A 19,868-nucleotide genomic window follows, 5' to 3' on the forward strand; every position below is an offset into this window, starting at 1 on the left:
ACAAAAATATGTACAAGGACCAGTAGGTATATATTAGCACACCTGACTAAAGGCCATGGGCTGCTCCAAGGCCATGTGACCACTGCTGGGAAGGAAACCAGGCCCAGTGTCTAGCTTATTTCATTCATAATACAAGACAGAAACCTGGATTTGTGTATGAAATCTCCTGATTTTTTAAAATATTTCCAACCACTTCAAAAATTAAAAATGCACAGCAAGGCTGAACATGTTTTTGGGAGATGGGAATGAAATGAATGTCCTGCAGGGAAAACTGTGCTCTTGGCAGAAGTCTGACGCATAGATTTCTGATAAGAACCTGCCTTGATGGTGGAGGGTTTAGGTTAGGACAATGGTTGATTAAAGTGACCCTAGAGCCCCCGGGGGATGTGAGCCTTTTGTTCACTCAAGTTTCCAAAGAGGAAAAAAAAAAAAAAAAACCACAACAGATCAAAGGGGGAAAAGTCTACTTTTAGTCACACTGACTCTGACTTCCCAGGGTTCCCACCAGCATGCTGTGCACTACTGTCCTAACAGCTTCAAAGTGCATCCTGCAAAAGCCTGGGGGCCTGTGGTAGCATCTGTTGCCATCACAGGTTGCAACTGCTGGGGGCTGGGAGACTTCTCCAATCCCCCACATACTTAAGCCAGAATGGTTCCATGTTTGTTGGGTTACAGTTCAGAGTTTGGTGTAAATTATCCATTGGGAAAGAAAGGGTTCCATTGTTCAAATAAACATTTTTGTGTCTATCTCCACCATCAGTATGTCTGAGGTGGTATTTACAGAGCCCCTCCCAAGTGCCAGGCTAGGTGCTAAAGAATCAATGGTGAGCAACACAGACATGGCCGCTGCCCTGTGGGAGCTTAGTCTCATGAAGTTGGGCACTAATCAAACCCAGTCATACAAATATAAAGGTAGAACCAGGAGAAGAACTGAAAGGAGGGGCACTATGTAAATCTAAGATGTAGGATTTGACTAGACGACTAGGAGTTAACCAGGCACAGAGGGAACAGTATGTGCCAAGGCACTGTGGCAGGAAACCTGGTGCCTACGGCAGTCTAGAGAAAGGCTCATGTCATTGGAGTCCAAAAGTGAGAAAGAGGATGACAGAAGATGAGGTTAGAAAGGGAGGGAGGGCCTTGGTCATGTGGGACCTTCCAGGCCTTTGTAAGGATTTTGGCTTTTACCCTAAAGGAAAGAAAGCCACATGTTATGAACTGAATGTATGTTCCTAAAATTCATATGTTGAAGCCCTCACCCCCAAAGTGATTGTATTTGGAAGTGGAGCCTTTGGGAACTGATTAGGTTTAGATGAGGCCATGAGGGTAAAGCCATGATGGGATTAATGTCTGTTATCCTAAGAGAGACCACAGCTCTCGCTCTGTCTGCCACCTGAGGACAAACGAGAAGGTGGCCAGCTGGAAGCCAGAAGAGGGCCCTTACCAGGAACCGAATGTGCCAGCACCTTGATCTTAGAGTTTTCAGCCTCCAGAACTGTGAGAAGTCAATGCGCTGCTTAAGCCCCCCAGTCTATGGTGTTTTGTCACAGCAGCCCCAGCTAATACACTGTGGAAAGGTAAACCCTGGATGCAGGCTGGGGAACAGACTGGAGAGGGCTGGGATGGAAGCAAGAAGACCATGCTGGAGGCTGCCTCAGGACCAAGATGGGAAATGGTCACAGGGACACAGGCTGGGGGGTGGTGATAGAAATGACAAGTGACTTCACACGGGGCTGATCTGCTGAGAGGCATACATTCCTGTGAGAATAACTGGCTGGGGGTCAGGGGGTAGGGGAGGGAAGAGACCCTAGCACCGGCTCAGGCCTCAGGTGGCAGGGGCCTGTCCCCCTCGACCATGATATTCCTTCAGGCTCCAAACTGCAGACTAATGATATCATGAGGCTGACTTCTGAGGAAAATTTCATTACCAAGGGTTTCTCATGCTCTCCAAATTCTTCTGTAAATTTGTGATGATAAAAATCAATTTCTAGAGAGCAGGGCACGGAGAGGAGAACTGTGTAGCTCTGTTCCACTTATCAGGCAGAGTGACACCTTCATTATCATTAGAATGATGAATTGGTGGCACAAAGAACCATTTTCCAAGACTGGTGCATGGCCCTGTTCCCTGCAACCCTCTGTGCACTGCTATCTGTTTTAATTTTACAGACACTTCCTTCCCAGAGCAGAGTTAGAGTCCAGGGTGATGCTGCTCTCCTGCTTGGCCAAGAGGAACCCCTTCTCAGCAGAGAGCTGTCATCAGCGGCCAAAAATTACAGGCATTACCTTTGCGACTCAGCCAGAGGTAGAGGACTTACTTTGCAAGGTCCAACAGGGTCACCCCAGAATTTCAGAGATCAAAGGCATAGAAGAGGTCACCCAGGCCTAGTGCATTTTCACACACACACACACACACACACACACACACACACACACACGGAAAACAGCTGACTGGACCAATCAAGCTGGTTCACTACCTGTACCAACTGGCCCCTGTCCTCCCTCCCCTCTCCCACACAGAGGTACATGTTTGGGGGACTGACTATATGCCAGGGTATAGCTAACCACAAACATGCTTCACCTCAGGTCCCTCTCACAGCAATCCTACAAGGAGAACACAGTTACTAGTCCCATTCTACAGATGAGAAACCTGAGGTTCAGGGAGGTTAGTGCAGCTGCCCAAAGGCTCACAACTAGTCTGATGCCAGAGCCTACACCCTGACAGTCTTCTAACATGCAGCCCTGTTCTCTGAAAGAGCACACAACCTACTCTTTATGCTTCCTGGTCCTGGAATTAGGGTGGAAAGCGGAGGCTGCAGGAAGAGGGAGCAGGCACTAATAAACAGATGTTTGCAATGGACACCAAAACCTGGCACGGTAGGAATCCTATCCTAATCCTAGCTCGTATCCAGCCACCACATCCCATGCAACATGCAATATTATTGCTGCCTCATGCATTCATTACTGGAAGTGTTACTTAGTTTCCAAATATGTGGGGCTTTTCTAGTTACCCAGTTGTCCTTTACCTGTAACTTAATTGCATGGTGCTCAGAAATGTGCTCTATGGGATTTCACTCCCTTGAAGTCTGTTGAGAAATAGATATTCTTTCTAATCCTCAAAAGTATCCTACAAGGAAGGTATTTTTATTTCCTTCAAATCAGGAAACTGAGGTTCAGGTGGTTAATTAACATCCTTAAAGCAGCTCCCTGGTACAGTGCTGAAGATGAAATCTTAAAGGAGTCATCTGACTCCACTGGCCTTTCTCCATTCCCCACACAGCACGTTAGAAAACAAACACCACAAATTTCATGTTATGTATATTTTAACACAATAATAATAAACAAAACAAACATAGTTTAAAAAGCACAATTTCATTTTGTGTAAGTATAGAGGCTCCCTTACTACATATGAGTAGAGACAATTTATTGATTTATGTGTAAGCATAACAACACACCTGGTGGGTAATATAAACTTTATTCGTGTGCCTCTCCTAACAGCTCATTGTGGGAACTTGTTCACTCTTGTTCCACCTGGAATTTCACCATGTGAAGCTATGTGGACTGCTATATTATTATAGGACTTATAAGACAATTCTCTTCTGGCTCTGCTGATTTTTCTTATGCTAACTTCTAATCTAAGGCTAAAATTTTTCACAAGAGGGTCTCTCATTAGAAAGTAAAAGGTTAAAAAGTCCACCCCAAGTTTGTTCTAAACCAAAAATGTAGCATGCTTTCCACACTTAAAGATCAGAGATTCTTGGATTAGAACTCAGAGATCCTGACAGGGATTTGCCCAGGGTCATGCAGCTCACTGGGAAATGGCATGCGCAGATCTCTGAAAACCTGCACAGACAGGCATAGCACCATGTGACCTCTGAAGCAAGGGAAGACTCCCAACGCTAACTACCCCCTTTCCCTCCAGGCACACTGTGCTACATGGTGCAGGGGCTCAGCCACTCATGACTTGTGTGCCTTTGACTAGGTAATATATTTAAGCCTCAGTTTCTTCATCTGGAAAGTGGGGTGATAATACCTGCACCTCACAGACTGTTGTGAAGACTATGTGTGCAAAGCCCTTTGCATAGCAGCTGGCAGAGTGAGTATTTAACGTTGCTTTTCTGACTTCCACCAAACAGGGATCCCTTAACCTTTGCCCTTGAACTTCTCAAGTCCTGTTCTCCTTAGTCTGCCTGACTCTACATAAACCCTTTCAACTCTTTCAAATCTCTGTAACTAAGTCAACTTCATATACTTATGGGCATCAATAAAGGGCAAGGAGCCCAGTTTCTCTTCCACTAGGACCTGTCAGAACAGTAATTACTAAAGCCAGTTACAAAGCAGAGGTCACAAGTCAAGCCTGTTGGTCTTGGATTTAAATCTCAGCTCTACCCTGTACTAGGTAAAACACAACTTCTTTGTGCTCCAATTTCTCTTTGTGTCAACTTGGGATAAATTAGCTCACAGGCCATGTAGTAAGGATGACATGAGAGAATACTATGTGTTTGGCACAGAGCAACTGAAGAATGTTTATGCTTGGAAGGCCTGTGGAGGTCTGGTCCCAACCCTTTATTTGACAAATGAGGTAAGGGAAGTCCAGAGGCGAGGTGAACTGCCCAGGGTTGCTCACAATTAGCCTATGACAAAGCATACACCTATTAATAAATGCTTGCTGTGTTTTTCACCACTTCCTGCCACACTGTTAATGAATTTATCAGGTTGTACTGGCAGGAAAAAAGTAAGTGCTCAGTCCTTAAGAAAACATATTTCATGTTATATGGACAAAACACCTAAACAGGAAGATGTTGCTGTTGTGGGAGAGAATCAATGGCAACCTTGTGAAACAGGCAGAGCGGGAAACCAATGCATCAACGCTGATGCGATCATCTGTTCTCTCACATTAATCGTTTCCATCCCCCTCTGCGGCCACCAACCCCATGGAAGGGAATGACACTTCTGAGATTGAATTCAATTTCAGCTGCCCTTCCAACTCAGCTTCAGCCCAATTTCATCTGTTCAGAGCCGAGCAGAAGCCTTCTGCTGATGGGACAGGCATGCAGGGGCTTCAGAGCCCTTGGAGTTTGACTGACCTGCGGGTAGAAGGTGGACGACGCTGTGCGCGGGCTGCGGACAAACTCCATAAAGAAGGCCCCGTCCTGAAGTCAGAGGAGGAGGAAGCAGCAGCGGCAGCAGCAAATGCAAGGGAGCAAAGGAACAAATGTGGACCCGTGGTGAACCATCAGGGGAAGGAGAGGGTATGAAAGAAAAAAATAAAAATAAAAACAAGGAGGGAAGGAGAGAAACAAGGGCATGTGAGGGGGATGGAGGGGAAAAAAGAGAGAGAAAGAGAGAGAGAGAGAGAGAGAGAGAGAGAGAGAAAGAAAGATCCACCCAGAAAGACCATATCCAAATGCAAAGCATTAGCAGGAATCCACACCTTCTTGGGCAGAATATCCCACCTGTGTGGGAGCAAGCACAGGGATCGAGGTGTGTCCAAGCTCCCTCAGGTCTCATCAGAGCCTGGCTTGGAGGCCAGCACCCTCCCACATAGCTCTGAACTTCCTTCAGACCTATGTCAAGGGAGAGGAAAAAGCCACTTGGTGGGGATGGTGGGGGAAAGGTTTCAGGGGTCGCTTCCTGGCCTCCCGCCTGGCTGGATGACCAGCGGCCCTCTTGGAGAGACAGAGGCTTGAGGCTTTCAATTCTGCCTGTTAATAAACATGGCAGCCAGATGGGAGAAGAGGATTCAATGCAAGAAAAGTTCGTGCTTAATTTTTTAAGCAAATAGGGGATCCAGAAGCAGCAATACCTTCTCCTCCACTGGTTGGATAACAAAATATCAAGAAGCTGAGACATACAGAGTGTCAGAAACATATGCATCATGGGGTGGGGGTGAGGGTGGGGAGGTGGAGAGTTCTGAAGCTGTCTTCCTCTCTGAACCTATTCTTGTGGGGTGCAAGCTGCCATGTATTTGAAACAAAAACAACATAGAGGACTTTCCCGAAGATCCCTCCTTTCATCTTACTTAAATTCTTGTCCCTTCAAAATACTCTTTATTTTTTATGCATTACCACTGAAATTCAGAAATGGCACTTGATAAATCTGAAGGTCTACTTTCTTACAACTTTTCTTCAATTCTCAAAATGGAATCACTGAAGTATATGGGTTGGGTGCCCATTTTATCAATACTGTTGCCATTTCCCATCAACCACTGCGAACTCAAATAACAAACCATGGAAATATGTGGCTGTGGAGATACAATCTCAGGACCTCTCTGCATCCTAACACAAGATGCGCTGACTGGGGACACTGTTGGCATTTCTAAGCATGTCACACAGAGGTCTTCCCTTTGGCCATCTCATAACATCTACATTTCTCTTTGACTACTTGGGGATCTACATCTGTGACAAATGATAACCGTCCATGTGGATTTTAGTGCTCAGGGGGAAAATCAGAAGAGTGTACTAATCGGCAATCTAATATTTGGCCATTGGTGTATTTTAACCTTAATGCTTGTGGTTCTATAATTTCTCTGCTTCTGAGTCTGGCCCTGGGCACTGGTTCTAATCCTCAAAGATGGCAATAAGTAGGGGTAACAGCTAGAGGGCAGCGCACAAGATGCTTATGAATTCTCACTGTTCCATCTGTGTCCCTTCTCTGCTAGAACATATAGAAGTAGAGCTGCTAATGCTGCTGAGGTTTACATACATGTGAAAAGATTCTTCCTGGATGGATAGATCGTTCCTTATGCAGAGACTATCCTTGGGACTGTACCTAAAGTCACTTCTTAGAGCTGGGTGAGGGAACTACAGACTGCAGGCCAAATCCAGCTACTGGTTTATTATTGTGGGCTAAGGGTGGTTTTTAAAAATTTATATGGAGATAGAAGTACCTACATAATAGCCTTGATATTGCCTGTTGGCTCACAAAGCCTGAAATATTTATTTAGGTTTGCCAACCGCTAGTCTATAGAATATATGAGCTGCCTATAGCCTCAGTTTATACTTTCTTAGATTTTAACCCCTGCATCCTGGTAGTCTAATTCTACTCATTTATCCCAAAGAAATAATAAGAGATGCGGTCAAATAATTATGTGCAAGGATGTTGTTTGCAGTATTACTTATAATTGTGATACAGCGCAGAATAACTATAAAAACTTATGGAATAATTACCAAAAATCCTTTTTAAAAATCAGAAACCATCTACAATTTTAATAAAAAAGTAAATTACCAATGAGGGTCTATCCATATGGTGATATATTACGTATTATTGAAAAATCATACTTTTACAAAATATTTAATGACTAGAAAATTTTCATGATATGGAAGTAAAATAAACAAATACATAGATAGATGTACAAGTTGGCCACAATTTTGAAAAATGAAATACATGTATTGAATCTCCTTCATCTCCTAGTGATAGAGAGCAGGTAAGAGAACGCAGTCAGCTTACCTTCCCATACTAGAATGATCTCACATTCTGAACTTCCCAGAATGAGTAGACAGAGCCAAGTTTATTCATCTTAAAAGATACAAAAAGCCTGATCTATGGAGTTTCTGGCCCCTCTGCTGGACTTGTTATTTGGTACAGAGGCCCAAAGCCTCAGGTTTTAATTCCCCCATCCACTCAGGATGCAATCCATTGGACTGTACTTCTCAGGAATCTAACTGATGGGAATTTCTTTATCAAAGAGTTAGCTCTCATGGAAGCTGCTCCAAGAGCTTTCTCCCTCCCATCTGGGAGAGCCAAGGATGTGGCTGAAGGAAAACCAGATGGCCAATTTCACAGCTCCAACCAGATTTTGGGACTTGACCAATATAGTTTAGCTTGACTATGTTGTATCTGCATTTATCTAGCAGTTAACTTCCTTACAATTGTGAGCAGAAACTGCTTCTTTAGAAATAGTAATGCTTAAAAGGGTTCAGGGTAGAATTCATCCAAATCCTCAGCATATTCAACCCTGGATTCGAATGGCTATTCATTTGGCCCGCCATGTCGGGCCCCTGAGAGCATGAAGCAGCTCCCTGCTGGAGTGGCCCCCTTTACCTTTCGTGGGCTGTCCACGTAGGTGGGAGTCATGGCAACGCTGCTGCTCTCCGCTGGCTGGGAGGAGCTCTTGCCACTGTGCACAGCTGCCTGCTGTTCTCCCATGCACCTGAAAGATGGAAAAACACGTATCTGTGGCTTGTTGGGAGCCCCCTGGTGAAGGGCCCACATTAGCCAAGATGAAATGAAGATACTACTGCTGTCACCTCAGAAACACCCTTCTTTATTTCTCCTTCAGGCCCAACACAATACCCTTCATTGCATTCATTGTCCTGAACAGTCAATAGTCCTCCCAGATAAAGAAGAAAAGAGCTCCATTTAAAAAGCACTGTCGTAGTGCTTATAGTATTTACATATTACTTTGAAAAGCCATGTGACATGGTTTGAATGACTCCATCCACAAACAACCCTTTTTTTAATCCTCTGGGAAGACTTGTTCTCGGTTTTCATTAAATATACCAGCAGAAGCACATTCTGAAAATTAGGGCTGCATTAACATGTGGCATAAACTATATGGGGAAATGTGTCAACTCCCCATACATTTTGAAGGTTTATATGTTAATTTTTCAAATACATGCACTTATATCCCTGCTCCTCTCCCCAACCCCCAATCACACATATCTAACAGACACTATCTCGTAACACAAGACAACTATGGTTTTCTTATGACATCTCATCCCATCTCCGTTCTGATGTACATAAAAGTACATACAAGCATATTTCCACATTTATTTTCCTTTTACCTATACTAAAAATAATTATGAGCTGTCATAACTTAAATGCTCCCCCAAATTTCTTCAACATATCACTGAATTTTTATTTGGTAGAGTTCAGGAGACTCACATTATAGTCTTAAATCTTCATCACTATTGTAACATACACTTCTTGTGGTGTACGCTGTGAGGCACTGCCCAGATCCCTCTGCTATGGCCTTGCTGGCACAGTAGTGGGCCATGTTGTCCAGACTACTCACCTGTCAGCCCCTTTGGGGACAGCCCCAGCTGCAGAGCAGCCTTCTTCAAGCTCCTCCCCCCACCGGCCCCCAGCTGCCCACAGACAATGAGTGATCAACAAGGGGGTGTACAGATCTGGCCATGTTGGTCCAACTGGGCTCATCTCTGAAGGCTGTTCTAGCTCTAGAGCTTGAGTGAGGGGACCCAAGGCTGTCACTGGGCCTGCACTGCACCTGGCTGCTCCCTCTATCCACTCCTGCTTCTTCCTCCCTCCCACACATGCTGAGCCTAAGGCCTCTCCTTAATAAACAACCTGCATGTTAAACTCCATCTCAGCCTGCTTCCCAGAGATCTCAGTCTGTGACACTTCTAAAATTCTGACATGTTTATTACAGATTGTCAAGTTATCTCATACCAGAGATTAAAAATCAGTTTCCATGGTAACCTGTCATACTCTTTTTTTTTCTAGTTTATTATGGAAAAAATTCAAACATATACAAAAGATAATAAATCCCTACATACCCAGCCCCAAAATTATAGAGCCAATCATGTTTCATCTATACTCCTTACCTATACACTCCAATTATTTTGAAGCAAAACATATTTCACCTGTAAGAACTTTAATATTCACTCTATCATTAAAAGAAAATAACTTAAAAAAAAAAACATAACCATAATTCAAACACACTTAAAATTTTAAAAATTTTCCAATATCAAATATTTCCCCAACTGTCTCCCAAAAATTATTTGTAGTTTGTTCAAAACAGGGTTCAATTAAGGTCCCCCTGTTGCAATGAGTTGTATCTCTTAACTCTTTTTTAAGCTATAAGTTCCTCTTCATTGTACTTCTATCTTTACAATTTATTTGTTGAAGAAAGTAGCTCATTTGTCCTGTAAATGTACATAGTCTGGATGTGCTGATTTTTATCCCTTTATTGTTTATCATATTCCTCTGTGCCTTGTACTTCCTGAGAACTGAGAGTTATACCTAATGGCTTGAGCAGATTCAGGTTCAATTTTGGACAAGAACTCTTCTTAAGTGGCATTATATATATCTATCTGGAGGCCTGTAATATCTGGCAGTCTCTCTCTGGTGATATTAGTGGCCACTGGTGATTTCTGTTAGATCCAGAAGTTCATTAAAGATCACACATGGTAATAGTCTATCATTCCTTCTGTACCTATTAGCTGCAATATTGAAAAAAGACAAACTTCCCTACACCAATTACTTGGTTACTCTGAGGTGTAATTCATATAGGAAAAGCAGAACAATTGCTCAATTCTTTCCCATGTCCCTGCACCACACTGTCTCTCTCTACCACATCAAAATGTGTTTTCCTTTGAGCCTCATCCACAAAGGCACACTGTGACATTCTCTCCCCCAAAGCTGCAGGGAGAGGAAGACCTGGTTACCCCCCATTGGCCCCTCAGATACACATGACAATCCCCATTTAGTGAGCTGCCTTTCATGTGCTGACCTGTGGACTAGGAATCAGGGTTTCGAATGTGAGTCCAAAACCCTTGTCCTTGGAGGCTCCTTATCTAACGGCTCATGAAGGGACCTGCCAGCAAAAGACTAGTTACCCTATGTACATGCATATGTGAAAATAAACACGGAGGCCTACTGTCTTCTGCCAGGATGGGGTTGTCAGCCAAGCCTCCATAGAAGCAGTGACAATTGCCTTTTGGTGATCTCTGCTCTGACTTGGTTGTCACTGAGTTATCTTCAGCACCAGCTGCCCAGACTGGTCTCAGCCATGCTGACAATCAGCAGAAGGCTGAGACTGCTGGGGCCTCTATCTTCTACAAGAGCTTGACTAAACACACATGACTTTAGATAAAGACCAGAAGAAAACTAGAAAAACTAGACAGTTTATAGTAAGATGGCAGGAGTATAGGTGAAGTCTTTAAAAATTCTTTTCCATATTGCTATAGCATTATTTTTCATAATAAACAAAATCGGATCAGCTTAGTGCAGCAAAAACAAAACCAAAGCATACAAATAAAAAACGCTGTGTGCGCTAACATTCTATAAAGGTCTGGCTCCCTCTGCTTTACCTCCTATATTGAGAAAACATAGCAAGTCACTATACCTCCTATATTGAGAAAACAAGAGCAGTCATCTGGAGAGAGAATAAGTCTCGGGTCTCTCTGTCCTGACTCCTGCTTGTGGGATTAGCTGAGAGTTTCTCCCTTCACACTGGGGGACACTACCACCTCAAGTATCCTTCCTCTTCCAGTCTGAGCAGAAAGAGGCTACTTGGACAAGTGTATTAAAGGATGACTCACTGACAAATTAAAATAAGATTCCCCCACCCCCAGCTTCACACCCCTCCCAGCAACATATGTTCCTTGTTCTTTTTTCCAGTGGGAAAGATCTGTGATTAGTTACAGGAAGAACCTGGTGGGCTGAGTTCTGGGGTCTTCCCTTGGTCAGGTGAAGGTATTTTCTGAAGAGGACCCAGTGCCCTCAGTGATGAGCTCAACCTACCCCTGCTCTCCTCCTCTCATCTGCCCCCAGGTCCTCGCCAGGTTCCCTTGTCATCCTGTGTCCCTTCTTTTCCATTTATTATCACCCTCTCTCCAGCCTCTGTGGCCTCTTGCCTGACTAGTGAGAGGCTGCCAAAGAGTCTCTGCCTCTTGGGGCCCACCTGCCAGGCCTTTCTATACATGGGGCTCATTTCTGAAAACACTTCTGCCAAACACACCAAAGGCATATTTCATGATACTAAGGAATGACTGTAACCTTTTAGGTAAATTATAGTATTAGGACTTTTGATTTTTTTTTTTTTTTAATTTTTAAGTTTATGTATTTGAGAGAGAAAGAAAACACAAGTAGGGGAAGGGCAGAGAGAAAGAATCCCAAGCAGGCTCTGTGCTATAGGCACAGAGTCCCACGTGGGACTCAAACTGATGAACCAGTCGAAGTTAGATGCTTAACCGACTGAGCCACTCAGGCTCCCGAGGACTTTTTTTTTTTTTTATTAATTTTTTTTTTCAACGTTTATTTATTTTTGGGACAGAGAGAGACAGAGCATGAACAGGGGAGGGGCAGAGAGAGAGGGAGACACAGAATCGGAAAAGGCTCCAGGCTCTGAGCCATCAGCCCAGAGCCTGACGCGGGGCTCGAACTCACGGACCGCGAGATCGTGACCTGGCTGAAGTCGGACGCTTAACTGACTGCACCACCCAGGCGCCCCGGACTTTTTTTTTTTTAAAGGAGTACTTCTCAGGGCACCTGGGGGTTCAGTTGGTTGCATCTGACTCTTGATTTTGACTCAGGTCACGATCTCACAGTTTGTGGGATCAAGCCCTGCATCGAGCTTTGTGCTGACAGCACAGAGCCTGCTTGGGAGTCTCTCTCTCTCTCTCTCTCTCTCTCTCTCTGTCCCTCCCTCGCTCACATGCGTGCACTCTCTCTCTCTCTCTCTCTCTCAGAATAAGTAAATAAACTTAAAAAAGTATAAAGGAGTACTTCACTTTCAGTGATACATAGTGAAATACTATAGATGAAGAGATATGATGCCTGAAGCTTAATAAAGAGTAAAAAGGAAGGTGAGAACATGTGGGATATAAATGAAACAAGACAGGCCATGAGTTGGGGTCCCTGGGCGGCTCAGTGGGTTAAGCATCCAACTTCAGCTCAGGTCATGATCTCATGGGTTCATGAATTTGAGCCCCACATCAGGCTCTGTGTTGATAGCTTGGCGCCTGGAGCCTGCTTCAGATTCTGTGTCTCCCTCTCTCTGCCCCTCCCTAACTCAAGCTGTCTCTCTCTCTCTCTCTCTTAAAAATAAATAAAACAGGGGCTCCTGGGTGGCTCAGTCAGTTAAGCATCTGACTTCGGCTCAGGTCATGATCTTGCAGTCTGAGTTTGAGCCCCGCGTCGGGCTCTGTGCTGACAGCTCAGAGCCTGGAGCCTGCTTCAGATTATGTGTCTCCTCCTCTCTCTCTGCCTCTCCCCTGCTCATGCTCTGTTTCTCTCTGTCTCTCAATAACAAAATAAACGTTAAAAATTTTAAAAAATAATAATAATAAAATAAATAAATAAAACATTAAAAATTTAATTAAAAAAAAAAAGATTGGCCATGAGTTGATAATCATTGAAGCTGCAATGATAAGGAAACAGGGATTTATTATACTAGTCTACTTTACCTATTTGAAATTTTCCATTAAAATAAAAAACTTGCAAAGGATCCCTTTTGTGATAAGAACATGTAAGGACAGCATGGCATCCAACTTCCCACCTGTCTTTCCAATTGCACCTAGACTATGCCTTAAGCTCACTCCATGTTACTTTCGGAAAGCCTAATGTACACAGGTTCCTGCTTGGCCCAACATGGTCCCTCATGCCAGACAGATAAGGTCTAGTCTCCCCTAACATCTGTATAAGGAACTTCAACATCCCTTCCTCTGTCATTCTATGACTATCTATTGTGCACATACTATGTGCCAAGCACAACACACAGCCTCTGCCCTCAGAGCACAAGCAAGTCAGGGGGAATGTGAGTAAACCTGGGTAGAGTTCGACTAAGGGTTCTGATGGATATTGGTCTGGGGTGACGGGAAGCACAAAATCTGAGTTGGCTGGGAGGGTGAGGGGGCCAGGAAGGTTCCCAGAGTGGGGGCCACCTGCACACAGAGGTGTTTTCTCCTCTTGCCCAAGTTCCCCCTCGCCTCTCTGTATAGATGCTTTCTTCCCTTCAAGGCCAACTCAAATCCCACCTCCTGGGACACTGTCACTGCCCTCCCAGGCAAGATGTAGCCCCACCAATATCCTGGGAAATGGAACACATACTGTTTATGAAGGGACCACACAAATGCTTAGAGAAGCTGGCCAGGTCACATGCCTGAGGGTGCAAGACAAGTCCAAGACTAGAGGGTGTGGCTGTTCTCTGGTAAAACAGAGGGCATGTGCTCATTCCAAAGTGCCAGCCTTCCCATGGCTGGCTGTGCATGTGGACCCAGTACTATAACTGAGGCTCTTCTATTTCTAGAAAGGCTAGATTTTATTATCTATAGTACAGTGTTGTGTCAAAGTATCTGCAATACACTGTTTTATGAATAATATAATCATGTATCATGTTGTATATACTATACAACTTCTCATATACAAATTCAAATAAATCCAAATTTGTATATGAAATCTTCAAACTAAAAAAATGCAACTCAGATATTTTAAAAACATTTTGTATCTTGAGGGCAGTGAAACTATTCTGTAATGGTGGCTACATGTCATTACAAATTTGTCTAAACCCATAGAATGTATAACACCAAGAGTGATCTGTAATGTAAACTACAAATACTGGGTGATAATGTGACAATGCAGGTTTACCAATTACAATAAATGTCCCACTCTGGTAGGGGATGTTGACAATGGATTGTGCAGGTATGGAGACAGGGGGTATACAAGAAATCTCTCTTCCTTCCACTCAAGTTTGCTTTGAACCTACAACTGCTCTAAATTACAAAATGTATTATAAAAAAAAAAAAACAACAAAAAAAAAAAAACCCAAAGAAACCAAGAAACCCCACTTTATGGGCCAAACCAAATGTATCTGTAGTTCAAATTAAGTCCCAGATTGCAAGTTTATAATTTCTGGCATATTTCATGTTATTTGACACTTACTGGGTATTAACGCAGCTTTCTCATGTATGTGTGTTTTTCTTAATTTCAGGCTCCTTGCAGAAACAATATTTCACCTCCACTCACAAAACCTTTGGAGCCTGCTGGTGGGGACGAGTCACTCCCCGAGCAGGCACTTACTTCTGACTGGCCTCCATCTCCAACAGGGCAGACAGAGCTGATGTTCCCTTCTTGCCAACTGGGGGGCCGGTAGACTCAAGGGAGTGTGTGGCAATGGGCCCGGTCATCTGTAAGCCTTTCATGGCGGTCCCTTTCTAAAGCAGAGAAGAGGAGACAAGACCATCAGCCTCAGTGGGCTCCCTTAGCAGATGCCACTCAGCCCAGAGCGTGCCTGCCGTATCTGTTGTGCTTGAGGCTCTGGGAATCCAATTAACAGAGGCAAGTGACATGGGTTCCTGCTATTCAGTAAATGCTTAGAACAGCTTTTCACTTCAACTGAAGGTTCAAATGCCTGTCAACTCAAAACAAACTGCCTCCTTGAGGTGGGTTCCACAAATCACTTCACCCTTGTCGCACCACCAGGAAGTAAATAATGTTCTACCTAAATCACGGAAGAAGAAACTGAGTCCCAGAGAAGTTAAGTAACCTATCCCAAATCCCACTGAAGCTAGAGTTCAAGCTCTAGTCATCTGGTTTCAAAACTAAAGTTCTTTCTACCATGCAAGGTCTTCCAGAAATGTTTCTAATTATAAGCAATGCTGTGTACAAAGTGTAGTCAGTGTGGGGGAAGAACATGGAACTTGGGGTTAAAAACACAGCTAATGAAACATCACTACTCACAGTGGAAAGGAATGAATTACTGATACAAGCCACAAATTGTATGAACTTGGGTGAATCCCAGAGGCATTATCCTGAGTGAAAGAAGGCAGCTTCTCAAAAGGTTACACATTATATGATTCTGTGTATATGACTTTTGGAAAAGGCAACAGTACAGTGATGGAGAACAGGCCAGTGGCTGCCAGGGGTTATAGATGGAGGCAAAGTGTGACTATAAAGGGTGGCACGAGGGAGTTTTTTGGGAGTGATAGAACTACTCTGTATCCTGATTGTAGTTGTAGTGTTACATGAATCTATGCCTCTGTTAAAATTCACAGACCTGTACACACACACACACACACACAGAATCCCAGATCAGCCCTGTACTGGCTGGGCATATCCCATAACCCCATGAGCCTCAGTATCCTCACTGGGTGGTGTGGGGCTGAACACACCCAAGGTGCTGGAAATTCCAAAAGTAATGAGAGTTAAACAAGTATCGCTGCCACTACCCTCGAGTGACTTTTACTCAGTAATCCAGAGGAAGCAGCTGGGCTTGACATAGGGTCTCACCTGGGGAATGCACGAAGGAGCTGTGTGTCCTCAGGTAGGCAAGGGTGGTCCCGTGCCACAGAACACTACCCACTGGCTGCCTGTACCCTATCCCTCCCTCCTTCACCCTGCACTAGAGGAGAACTCACTATTTCAGAGTTAAGATAAATGCAACTGTAGAGTAAATAAACCGGTCAGAGAGAGGCCCCTGAGATAGGAGGAGACCAAGCACAGCCCCCACGGGGCCCACAGAGCCCTACCCGCATCATGCGATCTGAGCGATGCCGCCTGCGGATCCGGTTCAAACCCTCCACGAAGCGGATAAAACCATCCAGGAGCTGCCATTCTTCTTCATCCGCCCGGGGCCTGTCCCCATAGATGTCGCAGTGGGCTTCCCCCTCTGTGATGCGCTTGGTGGCAGTGACACAGGCTGGCAGCAGCAGGAAGCGGGTCCTCCAGAACTTCAGAGACTCAATTAAGCTGTGGAGGGCCAAAGGGAGAAAAGGGGGTGTGGTGAGCAAAAGCAGACAATAAAAGCACGCCTAATGAACACCCCATCTTGACCCTGTCCTCAGAGTCGGTATGTGACGAGCAAGCTCCCCTTGAATAAGTGTTCGTCTGATGCTACATCTCATGGCTTCATTTAAAACACTAGCTTTGGAGGTAGGCCATGAAACGTGCTTTTAGTTTATATCCCAGAGATGTCAGAATGCTTCGTGCTGCCAGACTCGGTGGGGTTGTGGCTTTTTATCATCACAATCATAAATCACACATAAAAATTAAAAATCAAAAATGAGACACCACAGGCAGTCAGGAAAAGGTTAAGAACATGATCTACGCTGACATTTCATCAAAGAGCACTTCATCACTGAAGTTTCTGTTGTTGTACCGTGGTAAAACATACATAGCAAAATGTGCCACGTTAACAATCCTGAAGTGTACACTTACTTCTATGCCATCAAGTACGTTCACACTGCTGTGCAACCATCACCACCACCCACCTTCTCACTGAGTTTTGTAACCCAGTGCAGATGTGCTTTTTGTTCTTCCATGTTTTCTAAAACAAACATCATCTTGTAATCAGAAAAAAGGACAGACATGTTAAAATTCAGGTACACCCAAGGCAGCCAGACGGAAAGCCAAGGCACACTCTCTGACCTGAAGTCCTCAGACCCAGCAGAACAGATATACTGATCTAAGTAATTCCACTTGTACTCCTCCAGCCGCTCATGGGAGAATTCCACCCAACAGGAGACGAACTCTGAGTCCGAGTGGGAGGGACAGAGGCTGTAGGTGTAGTGGATCTGGGCGGATTCATAAGGGTACCTGAAAAACAAAGGGCATGCCCAGAAGTCCAAAAGAGAATTCCTTCTCCTCCAATTCTTCTGGACCTTTCCATCTCCATATACTTAGCACCATCCTTGGCATTTCAACCCTCAAGTGCAGTAACCAACTCATCCCAAGGACTGGAAATGGAAATTTCTTAGTTCTTAAACTTTGTCATTCTTTTACCCTCCCATTCTTTATTTTTAATTGGCTTTCTAGGAATCAGGCTAAATATCATAGGCTGAATCATAATCCCTTTTAGAGGAAGGTGAGCTATAACCATAAAATAATCCTAGAGAACAAAACAGTAATTCCAAGAAAAGGAAAACCAACCACTCAACCTATCTTGAATTATGTCATGCACATAAGTCATTATGTGCACAGCATGCATTACAAACACAAGTTAGTAATGTGGACACAATTCAGGACAGTAGGTGAAAACCTTAAATTTCCAAGGACTCACTTGGGAAGGTAACGTGTCACTGTGATCATCTTATCCTTCAGCGTCACTTTGTGGAACGTTCTGCCCATACTCAGCCAGTACTGGTCCTCCTCCTCAGGGCAGTTTCGGGACACAAGGCCTAACAGAGGGGGGGGGTTAAAATCATTTCCTCCATCTAGTCGAGGATCATTCCTTTAACAGGCAATTGCTTCTCTTCCATATACAGTCAGAAAAAGGAGAAACAAAAGAGGCAACTCTTTTGAGGGCCAGTTTCATGGAAAAGACTTATTTTTGGTAAAAAAAAAAAAAAAAAAAAAGTCCTGAAGTTGGCAGAAATTTTCTGTTACTAAACCAGCCAGCAGCAGATTAGAGCCCGGGGTGCTGACAGCATCCAGAAGACACACTCAAAGCTGAACAGCCTGATTCCTCAGCCTTGGAGAAGGAAAGCTCTGGATTAGATGTTAATGGGCTAAGACTCAACTCTGGGACTGAAATGAAACTCCACTCCACTCAAGCACAAGCTGCCACTCTGGCAGTTAAGGTCCTCGCCCCCAGCGTGGCAGCCAACCTACCTTTAGTTTCCGTGACTCCCACACTATAACAATGCTTTGGTCTTTTCTTAAAAGTTTATTTATTTATTTAGAAAGAAAGAGACAGGGAGCACGCACAAGCCAGGGAGGGGCAGAGAGAGAGGGAGAGAATCCCAAGCAGGCTCCATGCTGTCAGCACAGAGCCCCAAGTGGGGCTCCATCTCACAAACCATGAGATCATGACCTGAGCTGAAAGCAAGAGCCAGAGGCTTAACCAACTGAACCACCCAGGCACCCAAAACCATGCTTCAGTTGTAATTTTCTTCTCTAAACATTTGCTCCTGTTGCTTTTTCAGCCTTCTCTTTCTGGGCCATCAAGATCCCACAGATCACTTAAGGTCACCATCAAAATTGCCACTGCTCCAGTAAGCTAGCAGATCCCATCAGCAGTTTGAATTTTACCCTGGATGTGGCTCCACATGTGCGTGTCTCACACCCTTTCAAAGTGGAGGTTCCATGAGGCCGGGGCCCAAATCTTGTTTGTCTTTAAATTTTCTGTAGCACCTGACAAAATGCCATGCCCACCGCAGGTATTGAAAACATACTAGGTGAATTGAATTGTGCATAGAAAGAGGGAAATTCTGAGGAATCAAGAAAACTGTAAGCTTTTTTTTTTTTTTTCAACGTTTATTTATTTTTGGGACAGAGAGAGACAGAGCATGAACGGGCGAGGGGCAGAGAGAGAGGGAGACACAGAATCGGAAACAGGCTCCAGGCTCTGAGCCATCAGCCCAGAGCCCGACGCGGGGCTCGAACTCCCGGACCACGAGATCGTGACCCGGCTGAAGTGGGACGCTTAACCGACTGCGCCACCCAGGCGCCCCAAAACTGTAAGCTTTTAAGAGAGTAAAAATAGTGCCTCGATGGACAACTGAGCAAAGACAAGATTCTTGTGATTAGAAATGAAACCGGGTGCCCTCAGGCAGTTCTGAGAGACAGTCACGCAGGGCAGGCAGCATGGGAGTTGTCAGGATGAGAGGATGGCAGAGGTTGAAAGGACCTTCACTAGGAACGCAAAATTTCCCAGGTGATAGTGAGGGGCGGCAGTCAGGCTGCATATAAGAGGACAGGCTTTGACTCAGAGGACCCTAGGTTAAACTCCATCACTTCCATTTGTCAGCAGTGTGCCCTTGGGTACCAAACCTCTCTGAGTCTCATTTTCTGCAACTAGAGTGTGTCTGAGGGCCCCCATCCCTGCATTCCTTCTTTCTTGCAACAACCCCCTGCTGGCTGTAAGGAAGACAAAGTCATGGGATAATGTTCATGAGCACCTAGCACAGTACTGAGACCCCACTCTAAATTAGTTCCTGTTTTGGGGCATCTGGGTGGCTCAGTCGGTTAAGTGTCCAACTTTAGCTCAGGTCATGATCTCGCAGTTCATGTGCTGGAGCCCCACGTTGGGCTGTCTGCTGTCAGCACAGAGCCCGCTTCAGATTCTCTGCACCACCACCCCATCCCGCCCCCACTTGTTCTCTAAATAAATTAATTAAATAAATAAATAAACTAAAAAAAGGAAAGAAAAAAATTAATTGGTTCCTGTTTTCATCCTGCACAGCACTCTTGAC

The 19,868-nt window shown here is 44.5% G+C and overlaps 1 protein-coding gene across 11 annotated transcripts in view; it reads right to left on the minus strand.

The window, feature by feature from the left end:
* Positions 1-19,868, minus strand: part of DEPDC5 (DEP domain containing 5, GATOR1 subcomplex subunit) — a 126,986-nt gene that overhangs the window by 29,988 nt on the left and 77,130 nt on the right. For 8 of the 11 annotated variants that reach the window (XR_005787036.1, XM_040463991.1, XM_040463996.1 and 5 more), the window contains 6 exons: positions 17,735-17,852; positions 17,104-17,271; positions 16,206-16,425; positions 14,758-14,891; positions 8,038-8,146; positions 5,082-5,147 (listed from right to left, as the gene is read on the minus strand). Coding sequence is in view for 10 of the 11 variants with exons in the window: in XM_040463991.1 (XP_040319925.1) it covers positions 5,082-5,147; positions 8,038-8,146; positions 14,758-14,891; positions 16,206-16,425; positions 17,104-17,271; positions 17,735-17,852 (815 nt within the window). In the remaining variant the exon portion in view is untranslated. The remainder of the gene's footprint in view (positions 1-5,081; positions 5,148-8,037; positions 8,147-14,757; positions 14,892-16,205; positions 16,426-17,103; positions 17,272-17,734; positions 17,853-19,868) is intronic. The other 3 variants (XM_040463997.1, XM_040463994.1, XM_040463993.1) reach the window with 1 other exon arrangement.

Source organism: Herpailurus yagouaroundi, unplaced genomic scaffold (genome assembly GCF_014898765.1).
Source record: "Herpailurus yagouaroundi ecotype Mexico unplaced genomic scaffold, PumYag 428, whole genome shotgun sequence".
Classification (NCBI taxonomy): Eukaryota; Metazoa; Chordata; class Mammalia; order Carnivora; family Felidae; genus Herpailurus; species Herpailurus yagouaroundi.